The 25,352-nt window shown below is 43.3% G+C and overlaps 1 protein-coding gene across 2 annotated transcripts; it reads right to left on the bottom strand.

The window, feature by feature from the left end:
* Window positions 1-393: 393 nt before the first annotated feature.
* Window positions 394-24,791, bottom strand: ubr1 (ubiquitin protein ligase E3 component n-recognin 1; the record flags this gene model as incomplete). 2 transcript variants are annotated; one of them, XM_080512538.1, is made up of 47 exons in its annotated part: window positions 394-1,584; window positions 2,486-2,587; window positions 2,667-2,837; window positions 2,926-3,003; window positions 3,232-3,288; window positions 3,398-3,506; window positions 3,578-3,714; window positions 4,139-4,226; window positions 4,324-4,471; window positions 5,298-5,365; window positions 5,446-5,542; window positions 5,625-5,680; window positions 5,761-5,909; window positions 6,581-6,680; window positions 7,620-7,720; window positions 7,813-7,965; window positions 8,083-8,182; window positions 8,279-8,487; window positions 8,576-8,757; window positions 8,845-8,925; window positions 9,001-9,104; window positions 9,189-9,288; window positions 9,375-9,529; window positions 9,600-9,648; window positions 9,729-9,831; window positions 10,361-10,413; window positions 10,515-10,639; window positions 10,789-10,852; window positions 10,933-11,034; window positions 11,118-11,183; window positions 11,276-11,386; window positions 12,200-12,252; window positions 12,335-12,515; window positions 12,674-12,802; window positions 12,895-12,994; window positions 13,086-13,243; window positions 14,359-14,457; window positions 14,546-14,634; window positions 14,725-14,832; window positions 15,316-15,439; window positions 16,542-16,604; window positions 16,712-16,850; window positions 16,953-17,080; window positions 20,116-20,226; window positions 20,459-20,537; window positions 21,191-21,450; window positions 24,747-24,791. In XM_080512538.1, the coding sequence occupies 47 exons, from the start codon at window positions 24,789-24,791 to the stop codon at window positions 1,443-1,445; spliced, it is 5,226 nt and encodes a 1,741-aa protein (XP_080368664.1). In that variant the 3' UTR covers window positions 394-1,442. The 2 variants fall into 2 exon arrangements, with proteins under 2 accessions (XP_080368664.1, XP_080368663.1); XM_080512537.1 differs by having other exon boundaries at window positions 10,581-10,639.
* Between the last annotated feature and the right edge of the window lie 561 nt (window positions 24,792-25,352).

Genomic DNA, 25,352 nt, shown 5'->3' with positions numbered 1-25,352 from the left:
GACTAGCGCCTTGCATGGCAGCTCTGTCCCATTGGTGTGTGAATGTGAGCGTGAATGGGTGAATGACTGATATGTGAAGCGCTTTGGGACTGCACTCAGTGTGGTTAGTTATATAAATCTAGACCATTTACCATTTTACCATTTACAAGCCCCTTTTCTCATGGCAAATCCCTGAACCACCAGAATCAGCTCTTTATATCTATAGTTCTATTTTTGTAAGTTTGACAATTGTTTAATCTCTGTACATAAATTATTCCATCATTTTACACCACAGATGGTGATACAGAAGCTTGTCTGGGTGGTGCAGGTCTTCTGTTTTTAAATGTAATCCCAGTCATAAGCGATGAATCATCTTTAAAATAATTGAAACACCATCTGAGGCTTTGTTGGCTTTTGTATTTATTTCCATGGCTGAAAATCTGCAGCAGTGTCATACAACAAACAAAGAAAAAGAAAATGGCTTAAAAATAATGAACTAAAAAGATATGCGGTTTTCTTTCATGTACATCTTTTTAAAGGAATACTGCAGCATCTTCAATGAGTTGTGTTAAAGTGAATTAACTCCAGAATGGTCCCTCCATCAGGATTTCATCAATACAGGCATACAACGGAGAAACACTTTGGCCTCATAGTAACTTCTCAAAAAAGTGGCTTTATAATAGTTTTTTACTGGAAATGCTTATATATAGAATTCAATCAATAATTCTGAAGGTCAGTGATGTCTTTTTACTATATAAATATGGATAAATTCAATATAATTTGACAAATATGGCAAATTCTCAGGGAAGTGAAACTGTTTCAATGAAAACTTAAAAATACTGTTGATCCTGTATGTTTTGTTACATAAATGCCATTATAGGAGTGAAGGGTCGGCAGGTTATGGGTCAATTATTAGGACCATTTACATAGTTATGGAGTAAAACAAAAAAAAAGTGTGAAAGAACCTGTGAGACCCCTAAAAACACAGACGACTATAACTTAACATCCTCATTTGTAGCAGAAAGAGAGAATGCAGCAAATTCACAGCATCACTGAGAACAATCTAATCCAGGAAGTGACCGAAGTAAGTAACCGAAACGTCTTCCGTTACGTTTGACTTTATTTGAACGAGTCTCTTTGCAAAGTGACATTACTGAAGGAGAAACTCATTCTCACAGCACACAATCAAATCCAAACAAGGCGACTTGTGTTTTAATCATCATCCATCGGCCTCCCTTGTTTTTCCCTCCTTCTCCATCTTTCTCTCTGCACCCCAGCAGGGATTCATCTGGGGGGGGTGGGGGGGCTCCGCTGATTGCAGGGAAGGTTGGGTGTGTGTGTGTGTGTGTGTGTGTGTGTGTGTGTGTGTGTGTGTGTGTGTGTGTGTGTGTGTGTGTGTGTGTGTGTGTGTGTGTATTGAGCACGTGTTCTGTAATAGTCAGTCAGCACAGCTGGGGCGATCATCACAACATCTGCCACTCGAAGGCGAACATGACGTTGACCACCTCCAGGCTGCGGGCGATCTCCTCCAGGATGCAGTGCTGCTGCCACAGCTGGTTCAGCTTCCTGTAGCGCTCGGGGCAGAGGTGCAGTGGATTGCCCCTTCTACCAAAAAAACAACATGAGAGAAAGAAAAAAAAACAACCCAAGAGGAGCCTGATTTATGAAACAGTTGACAGAATCCACAATGAAATCCATAATGACCACATCCTTTTACTAGCGTTAAATAAGGGACAAATAATTTTGTTGTGTAAACATGGTTGGGGGTCTGCAAAACATGTTACCGTTTAAATGAAAGCAAACACAGCTTATATACTTGTGTTTATTTTAACTGTGAAAATCTGGTTTGTGTTGCATTTTCTAAATTTGAGGAAGTACAATTTTTTTCTACATTTTTCTTTCATTTCTTTGTAAAGCACTGTGAATTGCCCAGTGTTTCAATGGTGCTCTATGAATAAACTTGCCTTGTCTTACAATGTTAACCTGCTAACGTTTTATTAAAGTTTCTATTTTAAGCCGTTTTAGCCTGGAAGGTTTTAACTGTTTTTGGTGTTTGTTTTTTTGACAGTATTGCCTGTTTTAGCTACTTTCACACATCTTCAACCATCTTAGCTGTTTTGTCCTTTTGGGCTATCTTTAGTAAACTGACAATTTAATAATGGCCAATAATGGAATACCTGCCAATAACAATCATTTTAGTCATTTTAAATGAAATAATTTCCCAATATTCCAATTAAAAAAAGTTGGGGGGGAAACGACAAAGGCAACTTATTTATCGCAACAGTAATAAGTAACCACATTCAGAAAGAGTTGCACTGTATGTGTAGGATGTACATTGGAACTGCTTCACACTTTCCTGTTTTCACATGAAATTAAAATCCGACGTGTGTTTTGGTATTATTGTTTATATTCGGTCTTGTAAAGCATTTAGCTGTATGTGAGTAATTTGACAAAGATCCAATGTGGTTTATAATTAGAAGTGTTCAAAGTGCAGATAAGTCCTTACCCCAGGTGAGGATCAGTCTCTCCATAATCATCCAAGTAAGGAGACGGATACGTGCTTCCCCGAGTCTTACTGGCCATCAGCACGATCTCACACTCTCGTATCCTGTCGACCAAGAATTAGACGTCGTCTTATATTGGACACAAACTAAACGTAATGTTCCTCCGCGCTGCGGGCGACTGACCGGAGGAACATTCCCACGCCGGCCCCGCAAGTGGCGGCGTGCGCCGTGCACGCCCCCACGTCCTCGCCGTCCAGCTGGCTGAGGCAGCAGGAGCTGTGCGAGCAGAGCATCGCGCCACAGATCAGGCACAGCGTCGGATGCTTCCGCTCGTCGTCCGCCGACCTCGGGCACCTGAGGGCAGAGGGCGGAGGGGTCAGGGCGGCGGCGCGCCGCGAGCAGAGTGAGACGCGGCGAATTCGACAAAGTTTCACCCGCTCACTGGAAGTGGCTGGCTTGATTGAGGAGCACGCTGTAATCCTCGGGGAGATCAATCAACCGATTCCTTCTCCTGGGGTATCTGTGGGACCAGAGGGGTTATTAACCCTTCACAGGTCAACCACAAACTGAAAATACTATTTCATAAGATATAGGAAATGTTCTAATGCTCTTCAGATGAGCTCCAGATTCCAAAATGGGACGTCACTCAAGTTCATAGGCAGGCGAAGGCAGCTGAGCAAATACTTATATACATATATATATATATATATAACAGATATAAACTATTCAAATACTGTGTGAGCTGTACCGGACAGCTTGTGTTTTTCCTTTCAGGACTTTGGTTACAGCGGGGCTCCCACACCACCTGAAGGAGGAACAACAGTTACAGTTACAGTTACAGTTACAGTTACAGTTACAGTTACAGTTACAGCTCCACGGTGAAGAACAAGAGGAGACTCCAGGATTTGCAGCACCTCTGCAGCAGTGGAGTCACAGTGTTTCTGTGCTCCTGGAAGAGCTGGAACAGGTTGGAGGGAAGTGCCAAATAACTGCATAGTGCCTCCGTCTGTCCGTGAGAGGTAACTGCAACAGACAGGAAGCTTCAGCACCTTAAGCTGTATTTATACACAAACACACTCGATGGTTTGACGTACCAGAAGAGGTGGAGAGCTCCTCGGGAGGTTGCACTCCGGTAAGGCAATTAAAAAAAAGAACAGCACAGCGAAGGAACGGTTGGATTCCCGTTTTCACTCTTTCTGACACAGAGCTGCCGCTCACCTCTGGAACCAGCCTGACGAGCAAACAACAGCAACATCTGTTAGATCGGCTGGAAATGTGTCTATGTCAACACGCACACGCACACACACACACACACACACACACACACACACACAATTTGCCTTTATCACAAGTTAATGTGATTTTAAAAGAGGTTCACACATTCTCCGATTCATTCTTCATGGATTAAACTATTGGCAGTAGTAATAAATAATAAATAAGTAAATAACCTACAAAAGACTGGAAATTCAGTTTTTGCATTAGTTAACTCCTGAATAACATTATCTGGACACTGGAACATTTAAAACTTGTCATGTCAATGTGCTCGAAGTTAACTGGTGTCTCAAACTGCAGATATGAGTGAGTGAGTGTTTGATCTGTGACAGTCTGGTGAGCTGGACTCAATCAGGGATTCAAGCTGGATTCAATCATCGTACCTTCCAGTGTGTTGTGACACCATCGCGTACAACTCTGCAGCCGCTCTCGCCTCCTCCGTCTCCTCTCCACCTCCCGCTGCTGGGAAATCTGCACACAGCACGTGCAAACCCACTTTATTACCCGTCAAAGTGGCGAGTTTCTGGGCGTTGAGCTTTTAAATCAGATCGTCCATCAAGGTTTTTACCTGGAGAAGACAAAAGGAGCTGCACCACGTGAGCCATGGTGACCAGGTGTAAAATGTGCAGGTGGTTGTAGGCGGAGCTGACGGCGGACGGATGCAAGTCCACAGCCTCCTCCTGATACAGTGAAGGGATGGACAGCACCAGTCCCACCTGACAAGACACAAAGGCAGCACACACACTAGAACTACATCTCACTGAGCTTTAACGTCTTCAGCTGGAGCAGTGATTCCCAATGGAGATGCCTTCATTTAAGGCATTGGTGATAAACGTAAGGCCTGTGGGCCAAAACCGGCACCGAGATGAAAACAACTCGCTCCCTCATTGCTATCAAACGAGCCTCAAAGTCGTGCCGTCAGGCGGAATTTGTAAAAACATTTATAATGCAACAGCTATAGGTGTTTTTTGGGCATTTCAATGTATTTCGTACCAGAAGGTTTCACTAAAATTGCCGTTGTGTTAAGCTTTGAGTCCATTTTGAAAAAGTATCGACATTCTCATCGAGTAAACTCTGCATCAAAACAAAGAAAATCTTTAAAGTTTAAATTTAAAGGTAATTATGGCACTATTTTACCAGTCCAGCCCACTTGAGATAAAACTGGGTTGTTTGTGGGCCCTGAACTAAAATGTGTTTGACTCCCCCTTTTGTTTAAGTCCTTCAAAAGAAGTGATTTTGCCCTGAATTGATTTATGGAACCAAACCTTTACATTTAAGCATTGGAATGTAAGCAGCGGGGGGGGGGGGGGGGGTATTTGAAGCGGATCCAGTCCACCAAACACCCGAGACGGAGTGTCAACCCAAAGAGTTCATCCTCGGGGGGGAAAAGGAACTCATCGTTATTGGATATACCAAAGAATTGGGATTTCACAGATTCTGTGTTTGTTGAAGTTCTTGAATTTTCTTCCCCGCAAGAAAAGGGTTGGGAACCACTGCTCAAGAGGACAATTTTTGTTTTCATTAATTCTGAGTCTGACCGACCATAAGATGGAAGAAGTCCACGTCCAGAAGAGACGGCGTGTTCTTCCTGCTCATGACGGGCAGCAACACTGAAGAGAGACGTCACAGGCATGACAACAAGAAATGAAGCAGCTGACACATTCAGGGGCAGTTCGGTTGGACTACGTACCCCCCAGCAAGTGTGTGAAGTGCCTTTGGATCACCCCCTGCGAGCTCTTCAGTCTCTGTGACGCTGAAAACTGAACTATGGCCTTCAGACCTGCCAGCTGAAGCGCCGACATCAAGGCAGGTTAGTCACAAAGACAAACATTCGTCGTTTATGTTGTTTACTGGTGAGCGGCGTCGTACCTGTCTGTTCTGTAGGGAACCAAACAGCGGCTTGTCCTCCTCCTGCAGGATGTTTTCTGTCAAGATTTGCAAACGTGCTTTAAAAGCTGCGACAGGAAGACGTGACGGATAAACCTCGAGGCGAGTCGGGCCGTACCTATGGCCTGAATAGTGAAGGCACATGTGTCCCAGGCCATGAGGGGCACGAGGGGGGACAGCTCGTTGGGGGCCGTCTTGAGCCCCACCCGGTGAACCGTGACGGCGCACACAACCAGCATCTCCGCGATGCTGTCCGAGAACTTCCTCCTGACGGGGAACAAAACGCAGAAGCGGATCGTTGTTCCGGGTGACTGTTGATTAGAAAACCACCAAGTCCCAGGAGAATAGCCACTGGGAGTCATGACACTCTGTAGGCAAATGGTTCAATATTTGAGAATTTCCAGAAAATGTCATTTCCGCCCGTTCACATGAAGACAGTTACTGTACTTTCAAAAATTTCCGTTTTCCGTCGTCTTGTAACAGACAGGCAAAACCAAAGTTTTGTGTTTTCACTTGGAAACGTTGCCAGGTACGCGGGCCCTCAGACATGTGACGTCCTTCAACAACGAGACACGAGTTATCCTGGAGGAGTGACACCAAGCTCATACATCAGACATGTGATCCCATTTCCAAAAACTCCTTAATGACTGATTTCATGGATGATTTTCCATTCCGAGCATATTTGATCCACGTATCAATTGAAATCAACCTAATTTACTTCATTACTGTTTAAAAAGAATCTTAAACGCACACCCTCAGTCTAGTTCTGATGATGTTTTTCCAACATTATTATTTTTTGTTTATCATATCGACTTAGTAAAATGTGACCTATAAGGTTGTTGAACGTTCCTCTGTGGTCAAACTGAATGTTCACCACAACTTCCTCCCACATGAGATACATAAAGAACCTCCAACCTCGTTTTAACAGTTTGACTCACGGTTCTTGTACGCCGTAGCTCAGAATGGATCTGAAGTCCGGTTGGCCTTCTCCACACAGCCCAGTGTGACCTTCAGCACTCCCACTCTCTGAGTTGCATTCTGTCAGACAGACAAGTTGATATTTTATTGCCGAGTAACAACATTCGGAAAATATGACAAACGACCAACTGGGAGGGATGATTAAAAAAAAAAAGGAGAAAAAAGTAAGTGAACCAAATATTCAATACTGGATCAAGAGCTGCCACTGTTTGTTTCAGTGAATGTCACGATGGCTGCAGTACACCAATCAGCCACAATTCAGGAAAAGCAGAGAAAAGCCCTACAGCAGACGTGGGCATCATGAGGCCGGGGGCCACATGTGGCCCTTCAGCTCTGCTTGACCGGCTTTCAGGGAATCACTGGGAAATCCTCCGTCAAATGAAACTGACAATTTTTGGCTTTATTACATCTAAAATGATCAGAATGTTCATGTCATTGACTATTATTACATCCCTTGTTTTGTCCAGCACCTTGGCGAGCAGAACTGGCATTCGGCCTGGTATCTCGTGAAATTGGTGTTGCACAGTGGAACATAAAGGCTGTCAATGGGAAAATATAGTTTGTATTTACTCAACTCAAAAATTTTGAGTTGTAATCATGATGTCCAGACAAAGACTGGGAAAGACAAAGTGACGCAGAGCAACAGTGGCTCCTAAAAGTCATGTTACCGGTATAAGAACTGCTTTTATCAAGAGATTCTTATTGAGCAAAACTCAAGTCAACTTAAGTCTCAGCCTTCAATATTATGGAGAATTGTTTATGTCTACATGGCTGAAAAGCAGAATGGAAATTAGAAAACCCCTCAGGAGTTGTTCGGACATGTTCGATTATTATACATCTTGGTTTTTAATATGATTTAAAACATGGCCAGAGAGTTGTCAATGACATAACAGCACCATGTTATAATAGTCTATATATTTTCTAACATACTGAAAATATACTACCACAATCAAATCTGAATGTTGTGATTTTTGCCCTCTGCTATTCACACTTTCTCACCGTTATCCTGAGTGACTGACTTGAGTCCTTTAACCCTGGCTGACAGGATCTGGATCCAGCGAGTCAGTGTCAAATGCTGTCCAATTATTTCTGCATTTTCACTACAGACGGGGGGGAAAAAAAGAAGCTCAGATTAGTTTCTTAACCGCAGTACAATAAACAGGATGATTTAAGGTTTGCCAGAGTGACTTACTAGTTAAACGTCAGTGGTTCTAGCGGGATGAGTGGGACCACCGTGTTGCACAGAGACTTGCAGAGGGGACACAGGTACTCTCCATTCTCCAGGTCGATGATCAGCTCAGTATGGAGCCGGTTCCTGGTCGAGTTTTGGACAGCCTCGAAATATCTGGAAGAAAAAAAGAATTTATATTATCTGAACGTTAAAACTGCTGATTGTGCATACGACCATTACGAGTACCATCAAAATGATCATTAATCTAACTGGCGCTCCTTTGTGACTTACTTCTGCCAACATGTGGCGTGCATTACGTGTCCACAGCTGCCAGTGTGCGTCCCCACGGCCAATTCGGGAGGCATGAAGAGAGGATAAAACGCCAGTGGATCTTTAACGGATGGACATAACAAAACAAGTCAGACGTTGAGCTTTGAACAGAATTCTGGGACAAATTAGACGTTGCGATCGGGGATTGAAGGCTCACCATCTGCTTTGCTGGCTGGCATCTTCCCCCTGCACTGCGTCAACACCGTGGACCTTTGGACACAGGCGGTCAGAACCATCGCCGGAGCCTGAGCCGCCACCTCCTGCTCCTCCTGACACAGGATGCAGGTCAGCACCTCCCTCTCAGCCGGCGTGGAGCCCCGGTGAGGACCCACGGCGATGCACAGCTCCCTCTGCTCATTGGCGCTACTGCAAAAACAAAACAAAACACCACTCCTTTCAAATCGACCAAAATAACACTTTTTCTCAAGTTCCTGTAGCAGACTGACAGGTATACCTCTCGGTACACATCGCGGGCTCTCCCTGCGTCCCGCTCTCGGGCATGTTGTCGTACAGCATCTTGTTGGACTCGATGAAGTTCTTCTGCATTGCCGACATCTGAGCCATGATCTTCTGTCGGTGGAGTTTGGCTGCTTCGGCCTTTCTTTTCCGCTCGGCTTTCTCTTTGTCCTGAACGCTCTGGGTCGAGTAGAAAAAGATAAATTGGTTGGATCAGTCTGTATCCACGAGGGACAAGTTAGGAGGTGTTCAAGTGTGAGGATTTACCTCTTCCGGCTTATTTGTTTCCATGTTCATGGACGCTGTTGGGGTGGACTTCTCTCTGAGGCACTTCACAATCTCAAACATCTGCAAGAAAAACATGAACATAAGAGTCAGTAGAAAATAAACATACAAGTCTGTTTAGTGAACAGAGCAGCTCACCTGCAGGACCCATTTGATCATGTCTTTCTGGGCTTCAAGGGAAGGCAGAGCCTTGATCTTGGACAGCAGGAGAAACACCGACTTGCCTTGTTCTGAACCCGTCACTGAAACAGCAAAAAAGACCATTATCTCAAAAAAAAAAAAAAAAAAAGGGCAATGCATAGATTTATCGAATGTCTTCCACTTACTGCGCGCCTTCAGGCTGAAATCAAAGGTGACTTCCTCCACAGTGCTGTCCTCCAGTTGGGTTTTCTCCTCCAGCAGTGCTTGACCAATCAGGTGCAAGGCCTGTTCAACAGAGGTTTGATTTTCCTGGTTGCATTAGAAATGATCGGGATGGATCCATCAAAGAACACCGTCAATACAACACGCACCCTCTGGATCATGGCTTCTGTCCAACAGGTGGGCCGGTCCTCCGCTGCTCTCTGCAGGACGTGTCTCAGGACGTGGATGAGGATGTCACAGCAGAGGAGATTCACAATGCTGGAGAAAGCCGGGCAGAAGGCGGGAGGCAGCGGAGGACGCAGAGCTGACAAAGAGCAGAAGTTCAGTGCTGCTTACTGATGAGCAAACACAGTAGAGAAGACAGTGACAGTCACCTTTATCGCTTCCATCCTGAGATCTCCTCTTCTTCTGAGACTCCTCCGCCTGTAACAAGTCCGAAAATAAGCAATTAATTTGAGGGAACTCAAACCAAACCGTTAAGTTCCTTTAAGAAACTGAACTACCTTGCTGTGCTGGGACCGTGAGTAATGGTAGAAAAAAGGGTTGAATTCTACCAGACGCTCTTTTTTCACTTCATATAATCCATGTCCCGACACTCCTGGTTTCCTAAAAGAAACAGGTTAAACTGTCAGACATTTCAACTTACGAAAACATGGTTTTTACGAGTATCTAAAACTATTTTAGGAAGGAAGTCAAGCTGGATTCTTCCAGAGAATTAAATGTGATTCAAATGATAAATAATGCACATAATGAAATAAATACAAGACTAGTATCACTTGATGAAGGACCGAAGTCGTGCAACAAACACACAAATATATATATATTAAAGCAAAATGGGAAAATGAGATTCAAGTGTTGAATTGGTTCAATATGTTGGAAACACACCAATCCACCATCCATCTCACTAATCTGGAGGAAATTCTCCTGGAAGACTCCAGTTCGCTTCTTTTAATATTATAAAAGAAAATACTGAATTACAAACAATGAGCAATGTATTAACCTGTCTGTAAGAACAGAGTAACATGACGGTATTTCTCAAGAGACTTTGGTTCTTTAGCTTTTTTATGTATGAAAATGTGTTTTCTAATGAAGATTTGTGAAGAAAAAAAAACCCAGAAGTGGCTTTTCTACTCACTTGAAAGTGGAAACTTTGGTGATTACGCCCTCGAGGCCTGTTTCATGGCTTTCCTATAATGAAAAAAGAAAAGAAGAAGTGTAAAAGTTTCCTCCTTGCTGAGTGACAGGAAAGTGTATTTAGGAGTTTAGAAACGTGGCGTTGTGAAGCGTACATTCTCTGGCAGGCCTCTGGCCAGGCTACTATGAGCCATGGGCTCAATGCACAGCAGGTGAATCACCTCCCTCATCGTCACGTCCTCTTTGGTCACCCGACTGACTCCGGGGACGTAACGTTCGCCTTCAGACGAAGCAAGAAGTTGGAGACTTTCAGAGTCAGGTAAGAACAGATTACCCCCCTCCTCCCCCAGGAGAAGCTCATCCTACATTTTAAAAACTACTGATTATTAGATCATTCAAAAAGCTGATTGATAAAGGCTGATACTGTACCGATAATGACGATCAGCAGATAAAGCATCTCTTCAGTCAAACGATTCCACTGCACCAGCTCATCCTGCAAATGAATTTTTTTTTTAATAATGCCAGAAGTCATTTGAATAGTAGTCCTTCATGAAAGACTAACTTAGTTTTTACCTGGTCTTTGCTTGAACAGCTTCCATTAAAGTAGTCAAAGAGCTCAAATCTCAACAAGATGAGCATGAGGAAGTGGTTGGGCTCCATTTTGGAAGCAGCGATCTGTAAAACAACACGAAGGGGGTGGGTCATTTTCGTTTTCACAAAGCAGGCTGAGACACGACTGACGTTTGATTGACACCAACCTGGAGCATGAGAATGTCCTTATCGTACATTTCTTCCCTGCATTTCACATCCGTGTAATAGTACACCTGAAGGAGAGAAAGAAACATGCATCTCGTGAAAAGGGCGAATAAATACTGTACAAGAACAAACACAAACACCTTGTGGATCCGAACGTTACCTGGCTGACCATCGAAAGTCCATTTCTTCGCCACATCTCAGCAGAGACCTGAGCTGCCAGGACCACACAGCGCAGAGGAAGTTCAGCCAGCAGGGTCAGGTTGTAGCTCTCCTGCAAGACAAATAAGGGGAAAAAAAAGCAAGTGACGCTCACTTGGTTCAGATAGTAGCTAAAACATAGCACAAAACAAACATTTGCTTGTAGATTTACACAAGAGCTTCATTTTTCTGTCTCTGGAATTAAAATTCGTGCCGTTTTAGCTGAAGTGGGCGAAGCAGATCAGCTTTAGCTATAATTAGGGCCGTCAAAATAAACGTCTTAATATGGTAATCTATCATTGTGATTACTCTAGTTACAATTTTTTTTATGTACTGTGGCATGAAAAGGTGTTCGCCCCCTTCCTGATTTATTACATTTTTGCACATTTTCCACACTTAAATGTTGGCAGATCAAACAAATGACTAACAAACATTAGTCAAAGACAACACAAGTTGTCAGTTTTTAAATGAAGGGTTTTATTAATGAGGAAGAAAGAAATCCAAAGCTTCGTGGCCCTGTGTGGAAAAAGTGTTTGCCTGTTTCCTGTTAAAACGTCACCGTGGTTTATCACACCTGAGTTCAATTTCTGTAGCCCAGTCCTGATTACTGCACACCTGTTTGTTGTGAAAGAGTTTTTAGTTAACGAGAACTGTTAAGGTGTTTAATAAATGTGTTTGTATTCCTTTCCTTCTTCAGTGGGTTTGCTCATGCAAAATGAAATGTGATTAATATAAATCAAAAATGATCATTTGTGATTAATTGAAATGAATCCACATCAAGCCGAAAATGCTGGAATTATGCTACATAGTTGCTCCTACACAGATAAACATTAGGAAAATAAATCACATTGGGAAGAATAAATACCGTTTCTCTCATTGTACTTACAGGATTATCAAGACGTTCGATCATCCCAGTCGAACACAGAAGCACGTACAGACCTACAAATCAAAGAAGACATGGTAATAAGGTCGTAGCTTTCAAAACAATATTAATGTGACTTTGACTTATTAGTCCTCCTACCAGCCAACATCCGGGAAATGGGCAGATGTATGCTGACGGGCTCCTGTGACACTTTGTACGGACGGACGTAGAGAATGTGCTTGCACATGTAGAAGTCGGTGGCCTCCCTGTGGAAGGGCTGGTTGTTACACTGCATCAGGGCCGTGTGGCACTCCTGAAACGCCAGCAGCAGGATCGCTTCCTGAGGGGCCAGAAACGAGCAGCAACTGAGCACTGCCATGCACATCATTTACACATGCTCTGGCTGCTCCGAGTCCCGGAAATCTACATTTGTACACTGAAGTTTGAAATTACAAGTGGCGTAATAAAGGACAAATGTACTCGTGAAAGTTAACTCACATCAGACGAACACCAGTCCTGAAACATAGCCAGGATGTGGCGCAGCTGGATCTGCAGAGTGAAGCCGGCTTCCCATTCTGGCTCCACTGCAATGTGCTGGCCGAGCTGCCGCTTCACCTCCTCCATGCCCTGAGAGAGAAAAACAAGAGACCACTTGAAAGGTTCGTCTACCATTTGGTTTGCTCAGTTACATAACTCACATTGATCGCATTATTTTGTACCTGCATGCATTTCAGAAGCCCAAGAAAGACTTTGAAACCCTCTAGAAACTGCTCCCGCAGCTCCTGAGTCCAAACCGAGGGTTTACTGATCAGAATGTACCTGAGAGTGACGGGAGAGTCGCAGGTTAGACAAAAGTCAACTGTCAGAGAAGGAGGATTGCTGAGTCGAGGGCGTTTCCTCTCTTCGTCACCTGAGGTCATGGAAGATGACCTGGATGCGGGAGAACTCGTCTGAGTTGTAGCCCAGGAAGAAGAAGCGGTTGTTGTCATCCAGATGTTCACACAGCAGTTCCATGACCGTGTCCACGATGACTTTAATGACATTGCCCTCCTCGATCAGCTGCCTGGCCTATAGGGGGAAATATGACAAACGACGGATGACATATTCTCGTGTGAGGCTGCATTAACTACTACACAGATGGAGGCGCCGGCTCATGTTGAGAGATGAATTAATTGTTCTCGTCGATATTTAATCATGTTTATTGGCTCAATGAGAGACACATAGAGGACCTCTTTTGTGGTATATAAACAAACACAACCTAATGAGTTTTTAAATTGTTTGCATGCAAAGGGAAAGCCATTAATGGCATCTACTGAAGCCAAAAATTAAAACCAGACATAAACAAACTACTCCAAATGTTGAAACAAACCTGACAATAGAGAGAAAAAAATCTTTTTCAGTGTCAACAAAACTACCAGCAGATGTGACCAGTAGAAATACTGTAAGACGAAGAAAAATGCATTTTTAAGGTAGCCGTAGTTCATCATAGCTTTGTAGTATATTAATAATCTGCAATCATAAGTACAAAATGTTTTTTGTTTATATCTCATCGATCTTTCTATTTGAGAAAGAGGTTATATCATGGATGTTTCGATCGGGTTTTACGATTCTGATACGGATCATTCATGAGTGCTGATCACTGCCAATCACCAACACCAACCACATGGATCACAGACTGTCAATTTTTCGATATAGTTATGATGAAGCAGCTAAGTTAGTATTTGTACTTTAAACAAGCAGTAACGGTGCACTCCTACTTTGATGAATCACATTTTTCTAAATTGTAAATCGCAGGAGTCTGTGTTGAGAAAATAAGTGCTGGTAACAGTTCGTTGTGCGAATAAGACACAGCGGCAGCACCGGATTCAAATAAAAGAGGCATGGGGGGGGGGGGGGGTCATCATTTTAGCTGCCTGATCCACAGATAGGAGGAACAAGGTTTTTCAACTACAAATTACACTTTATTTAGTCTAATATCTTGATTTAATCCGTTATATATGTATTTACGGGTACTGCGAAGTAATAATCACTGTTTTCACTCACAAAGGATTATGAACTATTCTTTCTCATCTTCAGGCAAGTTTGTCAATGATTAGATCAAAACATCAGATCCGATTTAATGTAAATTCAAATGGTTCACACCCATCTTCCTTTCCACCGTACAAACACTACGAGTAACTCACGAGTGTGGGGACGGTGAAGATCTGAACAGACAGGGCCGTGATGGATATACTCCTCTCATGGTCATCGCTGATGAAGTCCTTCTGCAGCTGCTTGTAGTGCTGAGAGTGTTAAGATAGAAAGTATATTAAGTGGGTGGAAAAAAAAAGCCACATGCCAAAAGTATTATAATCATTTATGTTTGATTACCTTCGTAAACTCGATGGCAAAAAGTCTCTTGAATTCGGTTTCCATCAGCAGGCTGCAGAAAATCAGCTCATGCACGATCTTGCGAGCTCCTTGAGGAGATAAAAAGGTTTTCTTCATGTTAGCGACATGTGCGCCAAACTCAGCTCCGATATGACAGAGGCAAGGTTTAATGGGCTTGCCTTTGAACATCCTGGCATCGTGCAACATGAGCCTGCTGATGAGACACGGCCGATCTCTGTCGGGGTTCGGCTCCAGTGCCACCTGGCAGAAGGCCTGCCTGAAGCCCACTGCACTCCACACAGCGCACACACCACTCAGCACAATTTAAATATGTACAAATACACAAATATACTCACTGGCCAATTTATTAACCACACCTGTTTAACTACTGGGCGCTAATCAAACAAACATGGTTGATTTACTCATGTGGATGAAGCTGAGCTGCTGGAGTTCTCAAAAGGGGGAAAAGCTGGTGTGAAAAGGTGAAAATCTTCAGTGAGCATCAGTTCTCTGGGTTAAAAAAAATGTCTTTTGGTGTAAACAACTGGTGATATGTCTGGATATTCACATAATGGGCGTTTCAATCTGCAGCAAACATATGATGTTATGTTAATATGAGTCAAAATCTGAGAAATGTTTCCAACAACTTGTTGAATGAATGCCACAAAGATTTATGCAGTTCTTAAACCAAAAGCAGGTCCGACCCTGTACTGGCAAGGTGTAGCGAACAAAGTGGCCAGTGAGTGTGAAGTTAGTAATGGCAGCAGCACCTGAGTAGCCAATGATCTTCTGGAACCAGGAGCCAAGGCGGAGCACAAAGCTTTGATGAGCCATCACAGCATAATGAAGAATCTCCACACGCAGCGGCTGAAGTGAAATGTGCTCCGAGTTGGACTGTGAAGCAGCAGAAGGAAATCATTTTCGAAAGTTTTCTTTTGAAACGCAAATGAAAAACTGAACAAAGCTGTAGGAGCCGTTTCATGTTTTATTGTTTATTTTTGTTCCTGTGTTCGCCTGTAAACTGACTTTATGTGCAAGGCTTCTGTTCCTCCACTAGGGGGAGCTTGGGATATGCAAGTCGGTTATAACACCTCCAGGTAACTGATGCCAGGACTTTGAGAGCAATCAGTTTCTAGACCATGGGTATGGCCAAAATGTCCCTCCTATCTCCTTATCTATCGACTTTTCCTTAACCCCGGAAGCATTTTGCGTGGCGTCCATGATAATGACTGTCTGAATTCTAACTAAACAAAGGAAAGGAGGCTCGTTGCTTCCTTCAGAGCCTTTTTTAGCATAGGAACCACCGATGCATCCTTTCGCAAAGGAGACGAGCTCATGCTGCCCCACAATTCCTTGCGGCGACAAAATTTAAAGGGACCCGCTCATCCAGGCGTTCGGGGAAACTCATAATGTTGGAAAAAGGATCACGTGAGTAAACAAAGCAGTAATCTGCACTGAACAACTTTAAATCATCTAAAACCCAAATGCGCTTTGTGTAGTCCATTTTGGGAAACTTGTAGTTCTTTTCCCCACCATCGCCACCGTCGCATTGTTATGATGTCACTCAGTGAAAGTGCGGTCCGACGTCATCGCCTTTCACTAACTCCTTTAGGAAGTGTCCCAACACCCGTCATTAACCCCTTGACATCATCCGCAGGGTTCCGGTAAAGTCGATAGATAACGAGAAAGGCGGGACTTTTCAGACGTACCCCGAGTCAAGGAGGCGGGTTTTGGTTATGAGGAAATGTTAGGAACTAATTTTAGGCAGCAACTGTTGGACTGTGGATATCAATACATTGATATATCCAAGGACAAATGACACTTTGGGCCTTGATCATTGATGTCCCAGTTCAAGCGTCGGGGCCAGTCGAGCCGTCGTCACCAGAGCAGCACAGTAAATAGGTTAAGGCGCCGCTACAAAGGCAGTGGCAGTGAATTTAGTCTCTATTATGAAATTACCATTAAACCAGGTGTAAAAGCAGAAGCTGGTGTTTACCTTGATGAGATCTTTAGCCTCTTGGCAGGAACGAAGGGTTCCTCTCTTCACTGCCCTCCGACCCTTGGGCACAACGAGCAATAATCACACGCGGTGACAACGCAATTGAGGTTTGTTTACACAGGTTATTCAACGGGGAACACACAAAAGCAGCTGGATAGAGGAAATACCTCCTTGTCGATAACCGCGGTGTGCGTCTGCGCTTCAGCCTGATCGCAGTAAACAGATCTCTGCAGCGTGTAGATGACGTGGTCGTACGAGTGGTGCTCGTCGTTGTATAGCACGCAGTAGTACGCGTTGTCTTTCGTCCTGCGCGGGGGGGGGGGGGGGGGGGGGGGGGGATACAGTGTCAAAGCCGGGTTGAGTGCTTTATGTACCGAGTGTGTTCACATATGTAGAGACGGGCCGTACCGAGGCAGCAGCTCTTCTGACAGCTCGAAGGTTTCCTCCCAAACCAAGAAGTCGGTGACGTAGCGCAGCAGGGTCCGGAAGAGCTTCTCAGCGCGGTTGTAGAGCTCCGGCTCCAGGATGCACTCGTCCTGCACGGGGACAATAATGGAGGATTCCCGTGTCACGCCAATGAGACATTACCTCAACACAGTAGCTCTCTAACTTTTCTACTATGGACACGGAAGAACCTATTTATTCCTCATTACTTATTGATCCTTTTTTGCCAGAAACAGCCACACTGCAGAAAACAGGAGCATGATAACAGGTACTTAAAACTCATCCGAACAAGCTCCAGCATTTTATTATCTCTTATGAACACAGCAAGCCAGAGAATGAAGAATAATGATTGTCTTTCATCATATATAGTATGTTTTTTATTTCAAATGTTATTATCTATTCACATTCGATAAAGGCAGGGGACACTTTAAACAGGTGAACAACCAGACTGGTCAGACCCACTCACCGTTACATCTTCGGGAAAATAATAGTTATCAATTAAACCTCAAAGGCTTGTTTTTGGACTGTTGGGTGGGGGTGGGGGTGGGGGGGGGGGGGGGGGGGGGGGGGGGGGGGGGTGGACCATTGAACTCATGCACGGACAGTGAGAACAGGCCCAGACTCAAACCCATAACTTTCTTTCTATCTCACACTACATCACTGTAGAACCAGACATTTATAAGGTATAAGTCATTATCGAATTATGTTTCTCCTTGGAGTAAAAATCTATTTTGTTTTTGTATTCAGGTGGAAGAAAACAGGCACAAAAAACATGCCTGCTTGGTAATGGTAAAATTACCTGCACGAAAATACAGTATATTATACAGACAATGGACAACAAACGAATCAATGTGCCTCAATTGGTTGTTTTCTTTTTACAGTTTTCATTTCACGTGGAGGAGAATTGTAACATGATTCCTTGTAGTTGGTCTGGTTCGGGTTCAAACGCTGTTAAATAATGGAGTGTCATGTTTACATCTCTACTGGGCCCCACATTTATGTGGATACCAGCAGCTCCATCAGTAAATAAACCCTGAATGAAACACTAAAAACAATCTATAAATTATTCACTTCACAAAAGCTGAAGATAGTTTCCATTATAAATTCTCTTCCTGGATCATCATGTGTCCAGCTCCCCTGAGAGCAAACATTCCACAGCAACACAATACTTCATACAAATGTCCGACAACTAATACACAATCCATAATAAAACACACACACACACACGGATCTCCACATCACACCCCTCAGTGAGAGCAGTTGTTGGAATCCACCAGAGTCTAAACAACCAGAGGCCTCAAACCACAAGATTTAAAAGTACAGGAAAATATTTAGAATAAACCCAAAATCAAAGAAAACAACAGCCATGATTGATTATAAACGCTACTGTATATGTCAACCTATCTCGCTACCCGCAGCCTTTCCAGTGTTGTAAATCCAGCATATGGTGCAGGGTTGTTAAACATAAGAAACCTAGGCCACAGTACATATTTACCGGATTATTGACCAGACAATGAGCGGCTGTTTTTATTTACTTCCTGCGGATGGCAATGTCGTCGGCAGAGGAGTGGCCTTAGCACGATCACCTGATCATATAGTTACAGCATTTATTGACTTTATTGAAGCAGCATAAGCATTAAAAGACACACAGCGAGGGTGAATTTGTAAATAAATACATGTGAAATGCTGCAAAATACAGGAAAAAAAACATGATTTCAGGACACTTTACTGTAGTTTTAACCAGGAGGCATCATTATATTAAAAACTCTATTTTGCTATTTTCTATAAATTTTTTTAAAACTTATTCAGCTTTTGTAATAAGATATTTAACACCCCGCCCCCAAAAAAATGCACTCATCCCCATTCATACTGAAACAAGGGAAAACATATGGAAATGCTTTGTTTCTGCTATTATTTCACCATTTCATTGCATTTACAATCAGACTTGTCGTTATACCCTTTAAATTTAGACTTTAAAAGGTTGTTTTTCCTCCAGTATTGGTAACGAAAATTATATTTTCCCAAAACCAAACAATTTGCACGGAAAATGACTACAACCACTACATAAAGTCAATTTTAACAAAACCTTCTAATACAAAATACGGGTAAATGTCCAAAAAATGTCTGTATTTTTTGCATTCTGCACGCTTTTACAAACTCACCTTGACAGTGCGGCTTTAAGGCTCGTTTGATAGCAACGAGATAGTTAGCTTTTATGGGACTATCACGGATATTTCAGCTCGGGTCTGTGTTGTGTCCCCCATTCTTAAGAATTTGTTTAAAAATAATGTTTTCTTTTAATTTTTTACAATTTGCTTGGTGGTTTGGCCGGATTGGAGCCTTGTGCAGGTTGATTTTGACCCATGGGCCTCATGTTCCACACCCATAACCCATAACTAAAAGGAGCACAACTCACTTACTGCCACCTAATGAACAAGCGTGACATAAAATCGGCGATGTGACGTGTGAGTGGCTGTTGAGCGGTGTTATGGGGGGGGCGGGGGGGGGGGGGGGGGGGGCTGAGCACACTGCGATCAGTGTGGACCGTGTCGATCAAAGCACCTGCTGCTTATGGAAAAAAAGGGCAGAGAGCTGTCGGGCTTCACGTGTGCGCACAGCCTGCGGGATCTTATCAGAGGTGAACACAAACACTGATCAGCAATGAAAGGCCAGCTGAAAAATCAGAGAAACCCTGATCAAAACACCACACGGCTCAGCAGAGCTCAAAGGTACAATATGGATTGTTCCTAAATTGCCAATCTTTCTAAAATACCAGAAACTGAGGAAACCACAAACTCGGAGTTGTGCTGCAAAGGAGCTGAAGCTACGTAGATTTGGCACCTTGAAACAGGAATATTAGCTCAACGCGAGTGTCGCCCACAAATGTTTTCCACCGTGGCATTGGCACTCAAGTCAACCGCACGATCACCTAACCCAGATTCTGCTCTTTGAGCTGATGCAGGTCGACAAAGTGCCATTCTGTCTTACTTCCGGAGCCAAAGCTGCAGCCAAGAGAGCAGCTTCCCGGACTAAGATGGGAAAAATAAGCATCGCGGGGTTCACTGACACAGAATGGGACATGCACGCTCCTCCCACGTCCCTCTTTCCGCTGGGTTACATAACTCACCGTTACCATGGCAGTGGCTGCCCCTGGGTCGTGTTTGGAGCAATAAGGCCCGATCTTCCAGGCCTCCACGTCTCCGCAGTCACAGAAGCCGCCGCCCGATGACGCATGCATCTGGGAAAGAAACGCACACACTGGATGTCACCCAGGGCGGGTGATGGATACACACAACAATAATTAAGCTGGACATCGTTTCCTTTTTTTGCATGTGGGAAAGTATGACAGTGTGGCGCGAGTGAATGACAGCACATCACATTTTGAAGGCTTTGGGATTTTTAATGGGAGATGAGAAGTTGGTTTATGGTCTGATTAACAGAATTTGTTGGAAAAATGTGAGGACACCAACCTTGTAACGATGGCCTTTGTGCACACTCTCCTGGAAGCAGTCCATGCACAAAACACACGTGGGGTCTATTGCACAATCCCTGTCGTAGAATGAACAACATCAGAGTTTTAAACGACGTGATCTCTCCTGCTCCGCGCTATTCTTTAGAACGATATTTGACGGCATTCACTAAAACTTCTTTTCTTTGTGACGTTGCACTTATTTAGATGGAATACCATCAATTCCCATCGCGCAAACATTTTCAAAACATAACTTTAGAGAGTGAAACTGATAGTGAAACACTAACTCGCACAACGTAAACACTCCAGAAACCTGATCACGCCAGCTAAACTAAAACTCCGTCACGGTCAAACTTTTCTCACTACATAGCCCGAAAATGTGTTTATTTGAGCTGAACTGGGCTGTATTTGCTGGGTTTTTTGTTTTTTTATGTTCACATGTCACGGTTTGACTTCTGTCCTGTTTCCACCAGGTCTGACGTAATGTTGATGCAATGAACTGACTCAATCTCAGGCAGTAGGACTCCATCCACATCCAAATATGTTCACAGACATGGAAACAGTAACGCTGCAGGTCAGTCCTTCTTTTACCATGTGTATGTTATATAATATGACATTGTAATTATAACTAATTTGCAATACATCGCGCAGCCCAAGAAGCTGAAGAAGCGTATTCCACCTCAGCTAACAGCACAATAAGGTAACTGCAGAGGAGCAGAAGGTCTGTTCAGACCTGCAGGAGTAGACGGTCTCGCCGGACTTGAAGACGCGTCCACAGAGCTGGGATGAGGTGCTGCCCTGCTGGAGCTTCTCCAGCCCCTTCTGAGGCTCCTCTCCGAACAGGAAGTACTCCAAAGGGTGGAGGAGGCGGTTCTGCAGGAGCTCCTCTTCCTCCTGGGGGCTGAACTCCTTCTTCTGACAGAAGATCTGGGGCACCTGCTCCCTCAGGTAGCGGAGGATCTCGGCTCGGCTGTCGGCAGCCTCCTGCCATTGCTGGAGGAACAAACAGACGGCAGAGAGTGACTCCCCGACGCCCGTTTCCAAACTGACGACACAAAACTGCAGGGATACCCACAGTATACACTCCAGCTTTCAATCTTCCAAGAAAAACTGTAATGTTTTGATTAAAGCAGAACAGTCCGCAATTTCTCTCGTCTTTCAGAAGATACGAAGTGGCACAAAGTGCCTTGAAAGTGATTGACAGCCAACATTAAACGGACAAAATAAAAGAACCTTTTTGACTTATACAAAGTGAACAATGTATTATAATCGGCATATTAGCAATACTAGTAATAACTAATAGTTATTAAGAAGGACACTATTATTTCATGTTGACTGAAAAAGAGCATCACAATTTAAAGGTAAAGTAAAAAAAAAAGAGTATATGCAAACTTGTTTCGATTCCCTGATACATGACAATGTTTCCAGAAAAGGTTTGCATTTCCATATCAGCGTTTTAATAAGAAATAATAACAATAATAATAATGCATTGGTTTTATACCGCGCTTTTCTCGACACTCAGACACTTTACATTGCATTATTCATTCACTCCATATTCAATGGTGGTAAACTATGTATGTAACCACAGCTGCCCCGGGGCAGACTGACAGAAGACGGCCATCCGCCCCCTCTGACCACCACCAACCTCTCACTCTCACACTGCATTCACACAGACAGTTTTTGGGATTCAGTGTCTTGTCCAAGGACACTTCAGCATGTGGGCAGGCAGAGATGGGGAAACAACAGTCATCATCACAGAAGAGAAGAATTCTGTTGATACATCAAAACAAGAAAAGTTGCCTTAATGCTGTCTGAATAAAAAGGCTTTTGACCAAAAGCTGTTATAGTTTTCTACTTTTGGCAACTTCCTGTGAACATGTAACACCTGTATTAGACATCAAGAGGATGAGAGTACAAACAGATTATCCTCATATAACTAGAGTCACAGCAAACAGATTCTTTAAGAAAAATAATTGTAATTAATATATAAATGTGTCCCACAGTCTCTTGAGACACACAAAGCAACACAACCAGCCGTCCTCACTCTGAGGAAAGTTTCACTTCTGGAAGATCTTTGCAATTTAGAGAATTATGAAAATTTGGAACATACCTCACAACAACAAATACTGTTGTGTTTTGCCTCTTTGCTTTGACAAAGCACCTCTCACAACCACAGTTCCCCTTAGGCGATTTCATTGAAACCACAACTGCATGCTTCAACATTTACACAGCAGACGTTTAAAAAGAAAAAACGTGTGCGAGAGATAACTTGTCTTTGTAAAAAATATCCATCTGGTGAGTCATTCAGGGTGTATAACGTTTAGACCTAGTAAAAAGTCAAAAAAAAAAAAAAAAAAAACTATCGAAACCTCGATCCAAGCTAGAAGAAACCAGTCTAAAACCTGTACAAACTCCAAAAATATCAATTAAAAGCTGGTGCAAATCACAGAAAGCCCATTTTAAATACATCCCAACCAGTCACCAATTACCAATTTAAACCCCGTCCAAACTCTGGAAAATTTATCGAAACAGAGTCCAGCGTACAGGAAACCAGCATAAAACTTTAAAAAAATACAATTTTATATCTAGTTCAATAACAGAAAACCAATTTTAACCAGGTCCAAACTCCCAAAAATGTAATCTGAATCCAGGCCACATCACAGGAAAGCAGTGTAAACCAGGGCTGTGTGATATCAGCTAGATAGACAAATGCAATAAATCAAGTCAAGGAAATAACAAGATGATCTGCAATCTTTGCTCTTTGATATCTGTTGTTCAAAACAACGGTGCTCTTTCTCTTGCCCCTATTTTCCACCAGCTGTGGTTTTTTTTGTTTTTTTCCATGTTGTCCATCTGCACTTTTCACCAACAGCGTTTGATAAGCGAAGTTGGTTGTTGACTTTGTTTGGTCATTTGTCCTCGTTTTTTGTGCTTCTGGCTTCTGTCATGTGGCCAACAGAGACTAAATAAAGAGGGCCATTAATTGATTCAAATGATTCAGTTGCCAATTACATATTTTCTTTAATTAATTGAAAACAATCAGACTTTTCTTTGCTATGAATATGTCATTTTCTAATGTACCTGTATGTATTCAATGTGCACTATTGCTGCTCTGTGTTGTTACTATATTGAATGGAGTGGTTCTCCGACTGTCTGCTTTTTCAACACTCGATCTGCTGGCTAGAGTTTACTACTGTGAGCCACAGCTTGACAATAATGACAGAAAGGGAAATCAGTGTTATACAAAGATGTGATTTGGTTAAAGGGTGTAAATAAACAGATTGGAGCGGTCTCAAATGGAAGGTGGACAACTACCAACTGTGTCAAAAAGAGATGGGAGAAAGAAATGAAGGAGAAAATATGGAACTGAGAGTTGGGGGTTATGTGAAACTGTTCTCCGAGTCCTGCTCGATGTACTGACGTGAATTTGGCTGCAATAATGTGTGCTTGTTTATATCTCTACCTGCTGCTGGATGTAACCTTGTTTATTTACAAACAGATTTTTGGTTGATTTGTTGCAACCTGATGTGAATTTAGTTCCCCAGCTGCAACCAGGATTTGGATGAAGATATAAGTGTTTGTTTTTATGTTCACGTTCTGTAACTTTATTGTTTCAGTTTGGACTCATATTCCAATTAAACTAAACATTAAAAAAAGGACAGGGAGCCCGCAGCATATAAATGTCGTAAATAATAAAGATCAATTCAAGAAAAAGAAAGAAAAAGCTCACAAGTTGAACTAACACCAAATACGAAAGCTGTCAAGCCACTTCTCTAAATTGGAGCTCAGCAGAAATCCCAGTTTCACTTTCACATAGTAAACACCACAGAGGTCTATAGCGCTCGTAAATCGATGAAGTTTGAAATCTAAATACCGATGTATCCCCGATTCATCTGAACTCGGAGCAACTCGCATCGAATCGCATCAGGAAAAAAAAAAATCAACGGTCGTCAAGATATCTGTGCAATAATATGCCAATTCAATACGGGTTTTCTAACACTGCGGGGTGTATTGATATAAGCCGTGAGGTCAGATCGTCCCTGTCATGTCTGGAGTGAGAAAGTAAACATCTCGGATCTCCCTCAGGGGCATTTTGGATCGTTTTCACGCTCGTTGTGGAGCTAGCAGCTAGCCTGCTAACACCGCTCGCTCAGTCACAGTCCGGTTTCCTCTCTCCCGCGGCGTCAAACCGAAAAGTCACTGGCAAACCCCGCCGCTCCGCTCTGTTCCCGACACCCACATCCCACTGTCAGGGCCCGCTGAGCTCGAAACATCGTACACATCGTTACCTTGCTGAGCTCCAGACCGTCTGGGGATTTCTCTCTCGCCGCCATGTTCCATTAGCCGTAAAGGAGGAGCTGTCGCTAGGAGACGGCGGAGTTCTGCGCTGTCGTGACGCCGGAGGCGGGCCGCCAGGGGGCAATGTTGTTTACGACTAAAATAACGTAAACCCTCACAAACACATTAATAGTACACCGCCCTATCCAGAACGATTTTGGATAGGGCCAGATTCCGATTTGGGCCTCGACATAAGCAAAGGAAGTCTGGAATTTACCCCCCCCCCCAAAAAAAAAAAAAAAAAACAGTAAATACTAATTACAGGAAGGAGTTACTGAGTCTTATAGTCATAAGAGGCTCAGCTGGTGAGACACTGGCGCCGAGGCACTGTTTCTATCAGAATCTGATTTACAATGACTGGCCCCCAGCAGAGTAAATTATTGACATGTTCATCAACAGCAGTTAAGGGTTATGTTTCAGATCTCATGTCAGTATTCTTTCCACCACAAACCCATAGAAGACCTTCAACATATTGCGGCAGAAGTTGAAGAACTTGAGCAGCCTCAAACAAAAGAGACGACTTTGGCCCATATACAGCTTCAGTGCTTCAGCACCTG

Source organism: Blennius ocellaris, assembly GCF_963422515.1.
Source record: "Blennius ocellaris genome assembly, chromosome: 17".
In the NCBI taxonomy this organism is placed as follows: Eukaryota; Metazoa; Chordata; class Actinopteri; order Blenniiformes; family Blenniidae; genus Blennius; species Blennius ocellaris.
This window is presented reverse-complemented; position numbering and strand designations above follow the sequence as displayed.